The sequence below is a fragment of the Nylanderia fulva genome, unplaced genomic scaffold, assembly GCF_048542155.1.
Source record: "Nylanderia fulva isolate GAGA-0341 unplaced genomic scaffold, ASM4854215v1 Scaffold12, whole genome shotgun sequence".
NCBI classification, from domain to species: domain Eukaryota; kingdom Metazoa; phylum Arthropoda; class Insecta; order Hymenoptera; family Formicidae; genus Nylanderia; species Nylanderia fulva.
The window spans coordinates 6,083,689-6,102,765 of NW_028189409.1; the positions used below are offsets into that span (position 1 = coordinate 6,083,689).

At 33.8% G+C, this 19,077-nt stretch overlaps 4 protein-coding genes and 1 long non-coding RNA gene across 7 annotated transcripts; 2 read left to right on the plus strand and 3 right to left on the minus strand.

The window, feature by feature from the left end:
* Positions 1-241: 241 nt before the first annotated feature.
* Positions 242-13,142, minus strand: LOC114935325 (uncharacterized). The gene is made up of 3 exons (XR_003820467.2): positions 12,609-13,142; positions 1,131-1,267; positions 242-1,008 (listed from the first exon to the last, which is right to left on the minus strand). It is a non-coding gene; the product is annotated as an uncharacterized LOC114935325 (long non-coding RNA).
* On the plus strand, positions 3,586-6,907 carry LOC114935323 (uncharacterized). Its single transcript, XM_029308141.2, has 2 exons — positions 3,586-3,668; positions 4,989-6,907. The coding sequence occupies exons 1-2, from the start codon at positions 3,651-3,653 to the stop codon at positions 5,526-5,528; spliced, it is 558 nt and encodes a 185-aa protein (XP_029163974.1). The 5' UTR covers positions 3,586-3,650; the 3' UTR covers positions 5,529-6,907.
* Positions 13,143-14,306: 1,164 nt separating the features above from the next.
* LOC114935312 (immediate early response 3-interacting protein 1) lies at positions 14,307-15,080 on the minus strand. The gene is made up of 3 exons (XM_029308120.2): positions 14,898-15,080; positions 14,608-14,709; positions 14,307-14,541 (listed from the first exon to the last, which is right to left on the minus strand). The coding sequence occupies exons 1-3, from the start codon at positions 14,986-14,988 to the stop codon at positions 14,486-14,488; spliced, it is 249 nt and encodes an 82-aa protein (XP_029163953.1). The 5' UTR covers positions 14,989-15,080; the 3' UTR covers positions 14,307-14,485.
* Positions 15,081-15,343: 263 nt separating this feature from the next.
* Positions 15,344-16,781, minus strand: LOC114935304 (small ribosomal subunit protein eS7). The gene is made up of 5 exons (XM_029308106.1): positions 16,700-16,781; positions 16,360-16,530; positions 15,812-15,993; positions 15,563-15,713; positions 15,344-15,461 (listed from the first exon to the last, which is right to left on the minus strand). Exons 2-5 carry the CDS (start codon positions 16,528-16,530, stop codon positions 15,384-15,386), a joined length of 582 nt encoding a protein of 193 aa, XP_029163939.1. The 5' UTR covers positions 16,700-16,781; the 3' UTR covers positions 15,344-15,383.
* Positions 16,782-16,929: 148 nt separating this feature from the next.
* Naxd (NAD(P)HX dehydratase) lies at positions 16,930-18,897 on the plus strand. 3 transcript variants are annotated; one of them, XM_029308005.2, is made up of 3 exons: positions 16,930-17,200; positions 17,509-18,486; positions 18,660-18,897. In XM_029308005.2, exons 2-3 carry the CDS (start codon positions 17,537-17,539, stop codon positions 18,706-18,708), a joined length of 999 nt encoding a protein of 332 aa, XP_029163838.1. In that variant the 5' UTR covers positions 16,930-17,200; positions 17,509-17,536; the 3' UTR covers positions 18,709-18,897. The 3 variants fall into 3 exon arrangements, with proteins under 3 accessions (XP_029163838.1, XP_029163837.2, XP_029163839.1); XM_029308004.2 differs by having other exon boundaries at positions 16,930-17,120; XM_029308006.2 differs by lacking the exon at positions 16,930-17,200 and adding an exon at positions 17,207-17,327.
* The last annotated feature ends 180 nt before the right edge of the window (positions 18,898-19,077 follow it).

Genomic DNA, 19,077 nt, shown 5'->3' on the forward strand with positions numbered 1-19,077 from the left:
CTCTAGGCTTCCTTCAAATCGTATCGCGAATAAATTGTTGACTCTTATTTTTTTTTATTTTTTAACGTGTTTTAATTATATTTTTACGACATCAATTATTATTTGATGAGACATGTTGTCAATCGTGAACTAAACGCAATGACTATATAGAATATAAATATAACATATAAATATACAAAATTAAATAATATAAAATATAAAATAAAAGATAAAATATAAAAAAAGAAAAGTGAAACATATAATATTATTATCTCCTGGAAATGTCCGCTGCAGCTTCGCCCGGGAAAATATGCTAATGCATTTTGTAATGGAATATTTTAATGCGCTTGTTGATGCATGCAAGATATGCAAATTACCTCGAAGTCGATGATTACGTCGATTCGAATGCGCGGAAGCTTTAGCAGACGCGGATGATACAATATGCTCTGGCAAAGCACGTACTTTTCTTCCTGATGTCGAACTCTCCTTCTACAACAATCCAGAGTTCGTGACTCCGTTGGATGATTGTGCTCTCTATCGTTCAATCTGCGCGTAAGCGTGACCTTTACAAATTGCCGAACGTAAATGATTTATCCTCGTCGGTACCGCAACTTTGTTTCATTATCTCCCGCGTCACTATTGCAAGAATACATTATAAGATATTGCGGCTTGTCTCCGTCTTCATTAATTTCTAGCTCTATAACTATAGTCTGTATACTGATTGCCTCTATGTTGAAACAGCATGCGTACATATTTCGTATATATATATATATATATATAAGTGGAATCGTAAGTGAAATCATACGTAAAATGATAGCGCTGGGAGACAACTAATTTTCAAGTTTATGTCAGATTTACGTGTCTGCCAAAATGTCAATTAAACCACTAGGGATATTTCTCGATGTATATAAAACCAATCGTTAATCGACAAATTTATTCTAGTGCGCTAATTCTCCTTGCTTGAAATGTATATCTATGATGCAATGTCAATAATGTACATTGAGTTGCAGTAATCGAAGTTGAAGTCACCTGTATATGTAAAGAAAGAAAAATATATTAAGATGTGAGACATGAAATATTGAAAAGATCGCTTCTTCCTTATTTTTTTAGACACGTAGATTATTACAAAACTTATGCAATGCTATAATTACCTTCGCTCGCAGAGAAATGTTAAATATATATTACGCTGGATCAGTAGATCCTCTCTTTTCCTCTTCTAGATACAGCAATAGCTGAATCGAGCCTCAAGCACTCGCGAAATTGCTCCGCCAACTTTCTTTCAAGTGATCTATTCGATGTACAAAAATTGACCTGTTGTTATCCTGTCGCTCTTTAAATCGGTATTACGAAATTGGAAAGAGATTGAATATATATTATTATGTATAAACACTTTTTTATATATAATTCCTTATAATTTAAATTTTAAATGATGCATGTAATCCAATTTTTTAGTATAATAAATTTTTTTCATTTAATAAATAACGAGATACATATATTTTACGTGGCTGCAAAATATTTCTCATATTTTAATCTTAAACATAAAAAAGTTTCAATAAATTTTATCTGTCTTTTGTTAATTAGCCTAACTTACATAACATCACAAAAAAATAAATCGCTGAACTTTTGAGGCTGTAAAAAAAAGCGATAGTAGTGTCGTAAAATAAAAAAATATTAGGCGTAAAATGATCAATGGAAATGTTCAATGAAGAAATGGTTCCATGTATGTGTATCCGGTATTACACATTGTACAAACAAAGGAAACTTGTTACGTGAGATGTATGTGCCCATTTATAGTTTTGTTCTTGTTATGTAATATATTCTCATAGTTTAGCCGAATACACATGAATCTATATTCATAAACTGAAAAGTTGTTAGCATATGTAGCCACAAAATCACAAACTATAATAAAATTAATGCATAAATAATTTTATTATTATTTAGAATCTTTCTCGTTATTATGATAACATTTATATTTAAATTTCTATTTAAATGTAAAAAAATGGATAAATAAAATTAAAGATATTTAAAAGCGGATAGGAATTTATCTTACGATGTAATAAAACGTCTTAATTAAATCACATTTTTTAATTAACTCTTTTACTCAAAAGAAAATTTGATGTGCTAATTATATGTATATGATACTGCAAATAAAAGAGAGAAACAAAATTAGCACATTAGGAAGAAAGATCTTAAGTAGAGAATGAGACGGCAAAATTACAGAAAAGGATTTACAATCGTTACTGTAACATTACAAACAGAAAATTATGTAAAATATTTATAAATATGAAAAAAAGTATATTTTATATTATTTTTCAATATTTTTGTGTGTCTATATTAATTTTACCTTTTTAAGAATTGTTTTTTTATATTTTGAGAAAGTATTAAAAATAAAGATATTTATCTTTTCAAATATTATCAATTAGGTAACTTAATCAAATCAGTTGCAATTATGAAATTATTAGATTGGCAAATATATATATATGTGTATGTCTATAAAATATACATATAAAAATAATACAATTAAACTTTGGAAAATTGAATTTTATTTCATATCGCTTGATTTTTTTGAGCATATAATGATTGTATTTCCTAATAAAGAAACAATTTCGAAGTAATTTATCAAGGTAGAATTCGAAACGGCTCTTATAAGGAACGTTTCATATTCTTGTCATGCAAAATTATACGACAAAATACGGCATATGCACAACATTTTATTACAGCGGCTAGCAATATGTTGTAACACAATGTTGTAACGACTGGAGTCATCATATAGCAATGTTCACTTGACCATATCTTATTTTGTACATTGATGAAGAAGACAATATTGATAGACAAAAAACACTTTTCTGACTTTTAATGTAACATCTATATTGTTTTTACGATCAAATAAATTGACTAACCTTATCAGCATTTATGAATGTATCCTCTAATCGTCTATCACAAGTGTAATAAAAATGAATTAAAATAAATTTTTGGCAACTAAAGTAAAAGATTTCTATATGCACATCATAATATAAGAAATATTCGATAAGAGATAAAAATGTAAAAATAGATAAGAATATAAAAAATACAATATAATGTAGATCATTTGAATATAAGCTAATGTTCAGAATAAAATTAATGTCTCACGAACTGTCGTACACAAATGCGACTTATATGTAAAGATAAAAAGTTATCCCCATTTTCAATATCCATCTATCATAACTGTCATGATATATTGCCGCGATCACACAGAAAAGAAAAAAATCTAGATTAGTAAGGTACATACAGACTCCAGCAAGGCAACCGGGGCTGTCATTACGACAAAGCACACTCGATCAAAGGAGTCTAGGTCTAGGACACAAGTCTAGGGATCCACGACACGACTATCGAGAGGCCACGACGTTTCGCAACGTTTTCATCGTCCAAATCTCGAGTGTACACCGCGGTGATCCACGCGAACAGGGACAGGTGAATATTCCGACTTGGACGGAGAAAGAAAGAAGCACGTCATGAAAAAGAAGGGAGGGAATCGTCTCACAACTCTGAATTACTCTCACTCGCGAGAAGCCCCCGTCTCTTCTTCGTGGGGGCCCCAGCTTCGTATATCCCCCTGCTTCTCCTGGGGGTATAAATGACTCCGGTCTACCTTCCACGGAGTCACAGAACTGAGCGGCATCGCAGAAGCCGACATGAATCCTCTGATCGCGGTAAGCACGCTTCTTTTTTTCATATTTACTTTACAATTAAGGAGAGGAAACTTAAAAGCAGAAAAGAAAGCGAGCGAGGAAATATATGTGGTGCACCAAAATACGCGTGTGGGTGGGAGAGGTTCAAATGTGTGTGACCGAGATCCTGCTCGGTAAGATTGAAAACAAGCAAGCGATGACCGAATCATCGTGTTCTACATCACTGCTGTTGTTTCTAATCACGCGTGAGGCGAGTTTCACATTAACCGGCCGACAGACAGTCGATTTGATGGTGCTGCTTTCCCTGTCATACGCGCCTGTCCGATTTCTCCGGAAAACACAGCTTGCTAGTTTTTTTCACACAGTGACATTTTTCGAATCAAAAATTATAAAAAAAAAAGCAAGGCTTGTGAAAGCGCTGCATAATTTGAGCAATTCGAAATTGGATTTTCTCTTCTTCCAGATTTGTTGGAAAAATGCTAGAGAGCTTCACTGACCTTTTTTCTCAATTTTGCATTTGCATTTATATTATTTCAAATGTGACGAAAAAATCATTTTTAATTCTAAATATGCTCTTTTTATATAAAGAAACATACTGACATATTGACGTTAAATCTAATCTGAAAATTCTCCAAAAAGAGTGTCGATATATAAAATTATAGCCGTACATTCTATCCCGCGAGATGCACAGATAGAAATTTCATATCTAAGAAGACCTTGCATCTCGATAAGCAATCATTGCAAAAAAAAATTAACATTTTTAACTCTTCAACTTCTGAACAAATTGATAAATATTTGGACAAACGTGGCTGTGGTACCTATATTATTATATTATTTAAAGTACGAATATTCGTTGCAGACTTACGTAAACACTCTTTAAACTAAAGTAATATATTAAAACCTCTATCATCATCTCTTATGATTGGGTTTACCTTATATAATTTAAAATACGAATATTTGTTAAAGAATTAGAGTGTCAATCTCTCAGACTTACGTAAACACTCGAAATTTAAATATCCACCTCTTGTTGTTATAGTGTATGATTGTCGATCTGGCTAGGTTCACCCTAACTCTCTCTCCCTTACATTATTTAAAATACGAATATTCATTGAAGAATTCGAGTATAAATCAGATATAAGTGTTTCACCCGTTTACTTGACAAGACGGTTCTCTCTTTTTCTACACGTCAATTAGATCGTTCATATTCACCCTAACTTTTTAAAAATACAGATTTTTAATTCTTCAGGTCGAAACGTGTACTTGATTCAATAAACATTTGCTAAATACCCCATCACACTTACGTAAGCACTCGAAAATATCCATATCTCTTGTTTGTTACAGTGTATGATAGTCGGTCTGGCTGGGTTCGCCCTGGCTGAGCCGCCTTCCGGCTACAATTACAACAGACCGAGCGGCGGTGGTGGCGGCGGCGGCGGTGGTTACTCCTTCGGCGGCGGCGGCGGCGGTGGCTTCTCCTCCTTCGGCGGCGGCGGCGGCGGCGGCTACACCCAGGTGTCTCCCGGCGGACAGACCAACGAGGGTGCATCCGTGGACAGCGCCCTGCTCGAGCAGATCCGACAGATCCTCCTGAAGGAAGAGTCCCAAGGAGGTGGCGGATTCGGCGGTGGCGGATTCGGTGGCGGAATTAGTTCCGGCTACAGTGCCCCGTCCGCGCAATACGGTGCACCCCCATCGACGCAATACGGCGCCCCCAGCTATCAGACCCGTGTCGTAGGCATCGATCTCGAGGGCATCAGGCAGGCCATCCAGGTCGCCCAGTTCAACCAAGTCAGCCAAGGCCCCGGAGGTTACCCCAGCGGACCTAGCAGCAGTTATGGAGCACCCAGCAGACCATCCGGTAGCTACGGTGCGCCGTTCTAAGGAATTATCTTGGGTTGGATGATGAGAGAGAGAGAGAGAGAAAGAGCGAGAATGAGAGAATGAGAGAGAGAGAGAGAGAGAGAGAGAGAATGATAATGGCACCGGCCGACGACCACGACTACTTTCCGAGGCGCAGTTGAAAAATACATTACGTAAACAGACTACAGAGAAGATCAGATACACTTGAAAAAGGGTTATAATTGTCTACGCATCAGATTCTCTCACGAGGGATACATTCCTCAGGCTTGTCAACTCGGAAGGTCGTCGATACCAGAAGCAGAGTATCGAGCGAACCCGTTAGTTTCGCTACGGATCGAGATTCACAGAGCTGGATCGCCGAAAACTGGCTAAGTGTTAGCCTTCGATCAACGCCAGGGATCCAGCTGGAGGACACGTCAGACGGAAACGTGCGCCCAAAGCAGGAAATTGGCGATCCGGGATGGCGCCTGGTCCGTTGGGGATCAAAATAGTCGTCGCTTCAACGGGTCAGGGTCTCCCGGGAACTCGCCAGAGAAGAACTCGCGCATCGTTTCCGGAGCAACATCTCGTCCGGACCCCGGACTTGTCGGGAATCCAATAAGTCGTCGCTCGGACAAGACGGGGTCCGCGGGAATGATGTGAATATATGTGGCCAGTTTATTTTCCTTTTTTTTTCCTTTTTTCGAGGAAGACTCTCGGTCGCTCTCGAAGTCTCGAGCGCAGTCGGCGCGGTGCCGAAAAGTCTATCGTACCAAAATCGCATCAATCGTCGCGGTCATCGATGTCAGTCTCGCGCGAGACGCGAGGATCAGTGATAACGTAAGGAGGAGGCGAGCGCGATCGCTGACACAGACACACATATCACACATTCTTTCCGACATTTCGTCGGGACATTCATATATAGAACGAGGAGGAAGAAGAAGGAGGAGGCCGACAAGCCGAAGACGTGATCGGCGCGATCAGCGCCTTGTAAATAAAATTTCTACACAAGATCGCTATATCGCGGCGTCCGCTGCGTAATTCGGTTCGGCTCTTCCGATCTTGAAGACCTTGAGGAGAGCCGATGGGAATCCGTGGGAAGGTCCTGCGAAGGCTGATAAAAAAATCGGAGAATTCCTGAAAAGAGGATAAGGTCGATTGGAAGACTAAATCGGCCTCTATCTGTCCGCGAGAAGACTCGGAGCGGAGGTTCGCCGTAAAACCGGAAGGGTGGAGCCTTATTAAGGAGCGGACGCCGCCGTGTCGGGCGACACGTATACGCGAAGCCACGAATACACACTATTTTTTTTTATACCTACATTTTAACGCTCTACATCCTTAACCACGCATCTTTTTGTACTTGTATAAAGGCTTTTTTGTAGAAAAAAGAATAAAAAAAAAGAACGTCGCCACCGTTAAAACACCCTCTTGTGCTTCTTTTCAATCTCTTCCAAGACGCCTCTCCTGTTCCTACATTTTCACTTTTTCCCCCATTAGCCATCCAAGGATCGCACGATTATCGCGATTCCGATATATTCTATTCTATTATGACCCCGAGTGTGATGGTCATCAGAGATCCGTCGATTCTCGCTTCGGGTTCTCGGCTTTTTTCTTCGTTTCGCCGCGTATCTGCCAAAGGTATCCGACCGTTTCTCTTTTTCTTCATCGTCGACGATTCGAGAGATCGGCGCCTTTCTCCTTTCACTCGCGAACCCGCGAGGCAACGAGATCGCATTATCCTGCGGCGAGGAGAGGAGAAAGAAGGAGGGAAGGCCGAACTTTTCCACCTGGATGTATGATGTAAGTCCTCAGCATTTGAGCACGCGAAAAAAAAGCCGGTTGCAAAAGGGCATCGCGTACGGGACAGAAAAAGAGAGTGAAAGAGGGATCCGATCATCATCGGTCAAGATTCGAAAGTGGCTTGAAACTCCTCTGCGTTTGCACTCGAGAGTGAAACATCCTTGGATCATTATTTCGGCCAAAAGATATCCGGCAGAATTGTGTGGGATTTTTTTCCGATTTTTTTTCGAAGGTAATTTCGAAAAGTTTCCTGTGTATGGTATCGCGTTCCTTTCTCGCTCGAGCTATCTCAACTTGAAATTAGCATTAGAGTTTCTTGTTTCTTGATTACAGGTGATTACGCAAGTCGCTTGAATGTACGAACTTGTCTCGCGTGCGTTCGGAGATTTCGCTAAAATGTAATTTCTAAGGAGAAGATATGTTAGAAGACTTGCGGTATATCTTTTATTATCCCCCTTCTGGCTTCGAAGTTTGACATTTAATATTACAACGAAATAACTGCAAATAAATCGGAATGTATAGATGAACACTTAACATGTATATATTTTATAATATATGAAGTAACTTAATTAAATATGAAAACATAATATTATACTATTAATTTTTCATTATTGCATCGTCAATTCGCAAATATGATTCATTAATAATTCAATTTTTTAAAATTCTTTTGCCATCATGTTAAATAATAATCTTTGTTGACATTTAAAAGCTCAAGAAATGCGAGAAAAAGTTATAAAAGTTATAAGATTATTTTAATTTCATTGTCAAATTTAATTTTTATCACTTGTTTATTGGATTAAATTCAAATCAAACTTCAATTACTCTCTCTTTTCATACAGATAAAGTCTCTCTTTATGTTACAGCGAAGAATAAGAAACTAAGAAAGCGATTCGAGTCGCGTCTTTATTGGATTAGTTAAGCCTATCATGCCGTTAAAATTGTCTATAGGTAGTCTTGAAAATACTTAATTAACATGTTTAATAGCCAGCAGACATTTATGACGGTATTCATCTACAGCGACGTCATGCACTGAAGGCATAACTTGCATTTATGATACAATGATTATTTTCCTTGCAGATTTTGGATAATAAATGAACTAATTTTAAATTCGAAAAGATGACAAAAAACATAAAAAATAACAAATATAATTACAACGACACATTTGCTGCAAAAACTGACTATTTTGTTTAGAAATAAATGAAGTATTTAATATAAAAACTTAAAAAGCAATCTTTTTTTGTTAGAGTCGCGGATGTTGCAAGGCATCACGAAAAAATCAAAAGTTAATCAAGATATAATTAATCTTATAGAAATTGAATTATTACACAAGTTCACTATAACTTCGAAGTTTCAGCTATATAATTTCAAGTGTGTGATTACATCTGCTCGCGAATAAATTTTCTCTACATTGCTCGGATATATAGCTTCGACATATTATGAGATATTTATATGCGTATAAGAAAAACCCTATAAATTATAGGTTCGTTGAGAATTATATAAAGAGTGAATGCTGATACCGCGATACATAGGCTTGAAACAGTTATGTAAGAGGGTGAGTGTCAATAAAATAAAACATCGATATTATTATTGCATTCGAGAGAATTCATCGAATTTTTATTGCAATAACGTTTTCTACGTCAGATCGCACAAATTCTATTTCTGTAAAATGATCGTCAAATGGTTATTTGTTCCGAGTCAGATAAAATCTTGCGATCGTCACGATTTCTCTTATTTCCGTCTGAGAGTCTTCAAAGTCAATAAAGAGAGCTCGATAAGACGAAGCTTAAGCACGAAAGCGAAGCTTAGAGGAAATACAAGGAAAATGAATGTTTCATATATAAGATGAGAAACGCGCACGTTTGGAATAATTTTCGTGTCAGTAGAAACTTATCTCCAAGCGTGAGAAGAATGTTTTCATAACACTGAAACCATTTGCCACACAAATTAGAAACTTTAAAGAGTAGTGGAATTGCGACTATTTTATGTGATGGAAGAAGATCTCACGTAACAAGAATTTTATCTTATAATGACACATATGATTTTTAGCGAAGAAAATTATATAAAAATTAGAATTTAATGCAGAAACGCAGAGAAAATTAGAATCTAAATTAAATAAAAAATGTATGATACAAAATGTTCAATAGTCTCGCATGAAAAAACATATTATAAGTTACTATTATTTAATTAAAAAATTAGACAAGATATGCAATAAAAAACGAAGCTTTTTAAAATTAGAGTAGGAGGCTCTAATATAAAATATTCAGAAATAAAATAGAAGTGAGCTAATTAAACAGTGAGCGAAACAATTTTATTCAAAATAAAGATTTTAAAATTATTGCAAGAATATAACTTTTTCTCTATTAAAATTAATAATGCGACGATCGTGTAAACAAATATTTTCCATAGGAAAATAGGACATGTTTTTACGATTCTGTTTGGCGACACAGTGACGATGAGATTTCGTTGCCAAGTGTTTGTTAAAAATAAATTCCGTGAAAGACAACCGAGAGAAGCGTGGTATCGGCCGATCTGTCCTGAAAGACCTTACGTGTGTACCTGTGACATCCAACGGGGAAAGTGCCGAGCATCAGAGGGTACACGGTGAGATCGGCAGGTGGGGGATGCCGAGAGAGACGCGTGTGAGAATCTCTGTGGAATTTTGCAAGAGGCGCGCGAAAGACGAGCTCGTCTACCAGCGTGCGAAAGAAGAAAAATTCGCACCGACCTGGCACGATCTATCTTCCAGTTTATAGGAGCACGAGTCGTGTCTTTAATCATCCGTTCTAAATAACGATATATCTTTCTTCCCTCAGAATTCCTGCGCTCATTAGTACTGACGAGAGATCTGGAAAACACTTCGTCTAAAACAAGCTTATTATATGTACGACGACATATATATCAATTTAACTTGACATTTGGTGAGTTATTAAAATTGAAGGGAGAGCTTATCAAAGCTAAGGTATAGGAAAAATCGTAAATTCTGTACTGACAAGAGATCTGTAAAACACTTCGTCTAAAACAAGCTTGTTATATACGACGACATATATAAATTTAACTTGACATTTGATGAGTTATTAAAATTGAAGGGAGAGCTTATTAGCCAAGGTATAGGAAAAATCGTAAATTCTATACTGACAAGAGATCTATAAAACACTTCGTCTAAAACAAGCTTACTATATACGACGACATATATAAATTAACTTGACATTTGGTGAGTTATTAAAATTGAAGGGAGAGTTTGATTAAAGCTAAGGTATATGAAGAATCGTAAATTTCATCCGCATTATTGACTTATATATGGAAAAAAGACATCTCCTGAGGAAAACTTTTGAATAGATTTAATAGTTCACAGTTTAATCAGCGAAGCCAATCTGCGGCGAAGGAAAAATCCAGCGTGCGAAGAAGACAGGAGTCTGTGTCGAGAGAGGAAATCCGCATATGAAGACAATACCATTACCAGTTATGGGAAGCGGAGATTTGTCGAAACGCGTAGATAAAACATTCCGGATCTCTACAATGGGTCTCTCCGTGCTTTCGCTACTCCCTATATATGTCTGTACAGGACTTTTGACAGCAGTACACATACCGGATGTGCGTTGCACAACACATGTGTCTTATTATAATGCCTGTTAATTTAGAACACAGACTTCAACGAACCCGTTCTGATCCATCTTGACGGCAAACCCGTTCTTTTCTCTTTTTTTTTTTTTTTGACAACTATAAGAATGATATAGAATCGCGACAATCGCGTATCGTCTGATTGTACGTAAATCGCACGAGTTTTAATTAATTAGATTACGAGATAAATCAATGACATGATGTTTCCTTGATCCAATATGTTTTCATTATACATATACGGATTGTTTTAGCAGGTTGTGAGACGTGGACTTTTTTGTAAGATAATTAGAGTCAAATTATAATAACTATTTAAGATCTAGAAATATTGTATACGATAATATTTCGCGTGTCTTGAAATTAGCGGATCGATCGATCGATCGATCAACGGACAAGTTGCTTGCACAACCGCACGATTGGTGTTGCATCTTTACATGCACCGTAAACGAGCTCGTAATTCCCGGCAGAAACGACCGTGCCGTTATAACGTTACTTCACATACGTGGAGAGGAAGGAGGCATATGTGAAGTAACTCCTTACATTTTAAATTCTAGAAATTCTTTCATTAATCCGGATTGTGCGATCGATCTTTTTTTCATATTCGAGTGTGATTTTGTCGGTCAAGTTTAAACATGATATTTACAAGATTACATATTTGGTTATATATATTCAATGATATATGAATAAAAAAAAAGATAATTGTTCAAACAAATGCTATCTTAATAATCAATTGCAGCTACGTAATTCTTTTTGAATAAAATCAGCTGATTCTGTCTTAAAATCAATAGAGCACATTAAAGTCCACCCATTATCATGATATCCAAACACAAAAAATGTGTTAATCACTAATATGTAAATCTCATTAAGAGTAATAGAAAGTTATGCGAAATTAAAACACGTTTCGTAGTCACATGCGCAAATTTTTTCATTATAAAAAATTTCATATTCGACGATATACACGGAGAATTTTCTCTTAGAATTTACTCTGAAAATCATGAAAATTGAGAAACAATATGGTATTGGAAGAATTTTATAAGAGCTTCTCTGATTAATATTTACTACAATAAAAAATATTAATATGTATATAGTAAAATTAATCGAACATATTTTTATATTTTATTATGATAGATATAATATTTTTTATTGTGGTAGATATTAAAAAATAAGAAAAATTCTTATGAAATTCTTTTACCATATTATCCCACAATTACCATGATATTTTTAGGATAGATTCTAAAAATAAATTCTCTCTGTGTATGTTATGTGTATAAAAAAATAAAAATTTCAAACTAATGATATTTTATGCTTAATAAATAATTGAATGCAGCTATGTGACTTTTTCTAAATAAAATCAGTTAATTACGTTATAAAAATCAATAGAACACATTAAAATCGATTATCATCATGATATCCAAACACAAAAATTGTGTTACATCATACTTTCGTACTGATAGCACATACAATTGATGGTTTTATATGTTTCGTTAACAGTAATAATAGAAAGTTATGCGAAATTGAAACTCACTTCGCAAAGTTACACGCGCAATTTTTTGTTACTGAAAAATTTCAAGTTGTAACTCAAACGTTTCTAATGACAAACGCAAGGAAGAAATGCAATAGAATCAAAGAGGAAACATCGTAACGCAATCGAGCATTGCAACGAATGCGTGAACGCTCGTGCAAGTCACGTTTAATAATAAGTTTTACCTGCACGCACATACACACGCGGCCAAATTGCCGCGAATCCGGTGTAATAGCCATTGAATTATCCCGTAAAGGCGCTTCTTCTTTCGTCCTGAGAAAGCGAGGAAGGGGAGAAAGTTACCGGGAAAATCATCCGGGTCTTCCGAGATCGCGCGTCCTGCTGTTACTCTTGTCCGTAAATCTGCGCGAAGGAGGAAGGCGCCGAGCGCATCTCGCCCGGCCGGTTGCATCTTCCGCGAACCGTTCGACGATTACCTTATACACGCGTCCGTCAGACGATTTACGATTCAAATGATCCGGGAAGGAATAATTGAAATGGAAATGAGCGGAAGCGTGACCTGTTGCGTGGGCTACCGTTTGTGTTCCAGTCGCGCGTGTATCGATCATTGCAGAAAAGACTTATTATGCAAGACATATAGGTATACAATACTAAAGAGTGTTGAAAAAAGGATTAAATATTTTAAGGGGATTTAGAGTGTGTCCAAAAATCAGTCGAAAAATCTTAATAAACATATGAGTCCACAAGTAAACCATTTTTGAGATGTTTTTATTTTTATAATTATTTTTTCTTTTCAATTTTTATTTATTTTAATTTATGCAAAAAAAAAACAATAGCTATTTTATCTTGTTTTAAAAAAGATGCTGAAAATGATCTTCTTCCATGTCTATGATATTGCAAATATCTCAAAAACGAATCACTTACGGTTTATTAGGACTTTAACATGTCTTGAATATTAAATCTTCTTAAAATTATTTTTCAACACTATATACATTTATAGATTGATTTTTACGCGCAAATCCTCATCATGTAACAAAAATATCGAAACACTAATAATTTTTTGATGAATTATAATCGATCGGACGGGAATATAAAGGGATCTCTCGCAAACTTTTATTTACAAAATACCAGTATATATCGTATAATATAGAGAAACGTCGCTTTTCTATCTGTTGGCATTATTAATAATTTCTATTTTTCTGAATATGCACATTTCCGTATATATTACACTAGCATAATAATATTGAAATACTGAAAAATAATGTATTAAATTGAAATAAATATTTATTTCAATACTCCTTTATAAATCATTTATTTGAAACTAATAATAATATTAATTTCATATAAAAAAATATTTATGCAATGTAAGAAAATCCTTTTTTTACATCAAAAAACAGATAAATATTTATTTGTTTTAAACAAATGATTTATAAAAGGAGTATTGAAATATTTATTTGAATTAAATAATTTTTTTAGTGTAAAAATGTTCAGTCGAAAAATTGATAAAAATTTTTCATAAAATAAAAACATTTTAAAATAAAATTAAAAGTTTACTTTTCTAATTTACCAAATCATCTTATTGTGCATTTCATCAATGCAAATTGGCAACACGACCAATATAATTTAAAATTATAAACTATTTCATTTTCAATGATTTTGCTTGATTTGTGAGATATCACTCATTAACTTTCTAATTAAATATTGTCTAATATATAGATTTTATCAAATATTTATACATAAATTTATATAATTGCAAACATAGATATGAAAACTTTCTGCAAATATAATGATAAATGAACAAATAATTGTATAATACTAATTGGACAATATATATCCTTAATTGCTTAAATTATAAATTATTATCATATACATAATTAATTTAGAAGGAAAAAAGAGGCACTAAATATTAATTGTAAATATCATACTGGAATGGTCAATTTACTATCAATCTGTATTGTAAACAGAGTTATGACAAATATTACAAAATAATTGCTTTATTACAAAGATAAAAATAATATAATTTAATAAGTTTTCTCGTACGTTACTCAATACTTTGACTTATACATTTCATTACAATATTTACATTCATATTTCTTCCTTCTCAGCCAAGCACAAGCTTCACAATTAATGTCAAGATATTAAAGAATATCAAAGGAACTGAAAAGTATTATTATATAAAAAATGTAATCAAAATCTTAAATAATCAGCATTAAAATTACTTACCCCTCATCACAGTTCGTATCGACTTAACAAGATTTAATATTTGGGTTTTAGCTGTCGGAGGTTCTCCAAATCCTTGCACATTTTGCCACGATGCCCAGCCAACTGTAATAATAGTATTCAATGTTAATTTTAATGTGACAATTAAAAAACGCAATACACACATATATTTTGGACTTTATCTTTTTAAAACACTTAACCTATAATGTGTGTTTTTCATTGTACGAAATACCCAAGTAATAAAGGATAACTAAAATAAAACAATGAAAACCATAAATGTGTTTAATTATTACCCTTGGCAAGAAATCTCTCCTCATTTAAAATACAAACTGCATTTAAACATAATAAAGTTGCTTCGAAAAGCGTCCACAATGTAAACGCCATATTGCCGAATTGTCATGCCAACTGCCAACATTATCGACGTGTACAAAAGATCTGTTTTAGCTACACTCTACACTTTTTATTTTATCCTTTTTTTCCAATGTAACAAAAAAATTATTCATGTTTTTGCTGACTTTTACCGAAGTTTTAAAAATTTAAGAAATTTAATAGTATTATCAATTAATACATTTGAGAAAAATTTCTATGGTACATGAAATATTAGTTTTGTATATAATTATTTAATTTTTCTCTTTTTATGGTTGGCGTCTCAAATTTTTCAATTAATTCTTGTTAAGTCCAAATTAATAAAAATTAATTAAAAAATTGGGAAAAATAGAACAATAATTGTTAAATAAAATTATTGGTTCAAACACTTCATATTATTTTTCTTACATTTATCATACATAAGATTCGGGAAATTCGAATGTGATATCCCGTCCAGTCAATTGCTTGTACACTGAAGCAAAAGTGTCAACCTGTCAAAGAAGAAACATTAAAATTCAATTATCTATTATAATTACAATAGAATGTTATATAAATATAATGCCTTGAACAAAAAAAAAGAAAATAAATGTACCTTATGTTCAATGTTTGTTTGTTCATTTTTATCAAGATGAACTTTAATAAGCTGCGATCCATCAAGTTTTACTCTGATACGCTTGCCAACGATTTCTACAGGATACACCAAATCCTCGAGTATCGCATCGTAGACAGAAGTCAAAGTGCGGCTGAACAAAAATGGATTATACAATATTAATCATATATACACAGGATTCTATAAATATTTTTTGACATGTTAATTATATTCTCTCTTATTCCCTCTCACCTCCTGGGACGTTTCTGCTTGTTCTTAGTGCGTGTTTTCCTTGTTGGCTTGGGCAAGATTTTACGTTCGCCAATAAACATTACATGTTTTCCAGAAAACTTCTTTTCCAATTCACGTACCAGTCTTGTTTGAATTTTCTGGAATGCCTTCAGCTTTGGCATTGGCACATATATAATGATTGACTGTAAGAAGATAAAACAATTATGATGACTCTCTCAAAAAATAATATATACATATAGCAAAATATATATGTATCCAAATAGATGAATAATAATACTTTAAGCAAAATATTGATTAAGCAAGCATGCATGCTTGCAAATTATAAGAGAATTTTATTATAGATTTTTACATATTTGAACATAAAAAAAGATAGTTAATATAAAAGTTACATAAATAAATTAAAATTAAAATAGCTTAAGTAAAATTAATTGATTGAATGCATGCATGCATGCAAATGAATTAGAGAATTTTCTTTTTCTTATTTTTACATATTTGAACATAGAAAAAGATAGCTAATATAAAAATTACATAAATGAGCTAAAATTCACCTTCTTGTTGTTCGTCTCAATTTCTTTCGCTTTAGTGATATAGAGTTCTCTCAACTGCGACTTGAGATCGCTGTTCATTTCCAATTCGAGAAGAGCTTGAGAAACGCTAATCTCGAATTGATCGGGCTCAGCCCCACCGCTTTTAATTATCTTCGCATTCGTCGTTAACATCTGAAAAAGATATTTTGGGGTTAAGACATTATTGTACATGAAAATCATGAAGCTTTACACAATTATATCATAATATGCAATTTAATGAATTATAAATATACTTATATAATACCAGTATTTTACATTCAAATGATGTATTTTATTCAATATTTAAAAAAAATGCGCATACCGTGCTAATTAGTTTTCCTTTCTTCCTTATAGCTTCTCGCCGCTACACGTCTTCAGAACCACGAGGTTCTGTTCTTCCAGTGTTGCCATAACGTACAAATATTTCGTACCAACTGTCATAAAATTGTACTAGATTTGGTCGAATTTATCGAACGTTTGATTGGTCGCTAACAAGGAACTTTCAAAACCCTAGAAATTATCCATCAAATGACCAATCAATACGTCCGATAAATTTGTACGACAAATGTAAATATTTATCCTGAAGTGTCCAAAGTTGCTCTCGTATTTTAAAATTACAATAGCTGACTTGTCATATCAAATTTGACAATGTAAATCGATATGTCAATTGATTGAATTGTATTGGACAAAAATATTTTCTACAGACGATTGTTTTTGTTTGCGTATTGCAATAGTAACCTTATGTACGACCGCTTTTTTTCATAAAATTTATAATTGTTTACTGACACAAGATTTATTTTGAAGCTATTACTTATTTACAAGAGTAATATATTTGTCTTTGTCTTGCAATATTTATGCATCTCTGGTTCTACCTCTTCTATGCGCATATGTATTATGCAAGAAGACATTAATACAGATAGTTTTATCAGTTATTAGTGTCATTATTACAGGTAATGAAAGAAAGATTTGAAAATTGCATTATTTGCAGCTTAGAGAATTTGTAAAAATTCAATATTATTTTTCATGTAAAGTGAGCTGGATTTATTTTGCATAATACATGTTTGTATGCTGGAAGAGATATTTTCCTTTAATTTGAAAGATGGTATGTGCTATTTGTAAATTTGTTTACAGGAGATATATCAAATTTGCATTACACATAATGTCGACAATGTCTACATCATCATCTATGGATGAGCGTATGTTGAAAGGAATAAGAAAGGTGATACCGAGTCTGATCAACACCAAGTACAAAGGTCAGGATGGCAGAATTGGAATATTTGGTGGCAGTACTGAATATACAGGAGCACCATACTTTGCGGCAATGAGCGCATTGAGAACTGGTGCTGATCTTGTTCACATTTTCTGTGCGAAGGATGCCAGCATTCCTATTAAATCATTCAGCCCAGAGCCAATAGTTCATCCAGTATTGGATCAACACGATGCAATAAAGCATATAAAACCTTGGCTTGATCGCCTACACGTTGTCCTAATTGGGCCTGGACTTGGCAGAGATGAAAAAATATTTAAAATGATTGTTGAATTAATATCTGTTTGCCGTGAAATGAGAAAACCACTAATTATTGATGCGGATGGATTGTTCCTAGTTTGTCAGAAGCCAGAAATCATAAAAGATTATCCAGGAGTTATTCTGACACCAAATGCAATGGAGTTTAGTCGGTTGGTTAAAGCAATACTGGAAAAGTCTATTCCACCTACTCCTCTAGTTAAAGTTTCTGATGTCAAGCATGTAGCAGAAGCTCTTGGGAAGAATGTAATAATCCTGCATAAAGGAGCAAAAGATGTGATCGTGGATGGTCATAAGGGTACAGAGACTGTATCATGTGGATTGGCTGGTTCTGGAAGAAGATGCGGTGGACAGGGAGACCTTTTGGCTGGCTCGTTGACTGTTTTTTGGTGGTGGGCTATCTCTATGGGAACTAGCGAATGCGCTTTGTCACCTTCGATCGTAGCGTGTTATGCTGCGTCGAGATTAGTTCGAGAATGTAATGCATCAGCCTTCAAATTACGACAAAGAGGAATGTTGACGTCGGATATGCTGGAACAAATACAGCCAGTTTTTAATAAGATCTTTGAGACTCATTGCAACAAGTAAATTATATAAATTCTTAATGATTATAATCTTCTCTTTTATATTATTGTTTTTGTTGGAGTAAAGTTGAAGTTTATTATTCTCTTATATTAAACAAAAGGATAATTATATGTAAATATAATTATGTATATATAAATATGTCAATGATTGTTATTGTTATTGTGGATTTTAGAACTTGCTCATTTAATGGAAGAGGTCGAATTCAAAGTACTGATTCGTGAAACATATACATTCTCATAACATTATATATAATCTATAAAGAAACTTTGATTAATATATTACAGAAATTAGAATATGTACGTGGCTTCAAGAAAATGTTTTAAACAAATATGCCTATGTATTATATGTATTTTTATATGGGGTTTGGTACTTTTGGAGGGCTCATATAAATAAATATTTTTATAAAATAATATCAGTTTATTAATATTATCAAATGATCAAATTTTTTTGATTGAAAAATATCTTTACATTATTGACTAATTACATTGAATCATGATTACAATAGTTATAATAGATGTTTTCTGAAAAAAATGTATATACATATAAGATTCATTTCGTACAATAAAATAGTTATGAGATAAAACAGAATG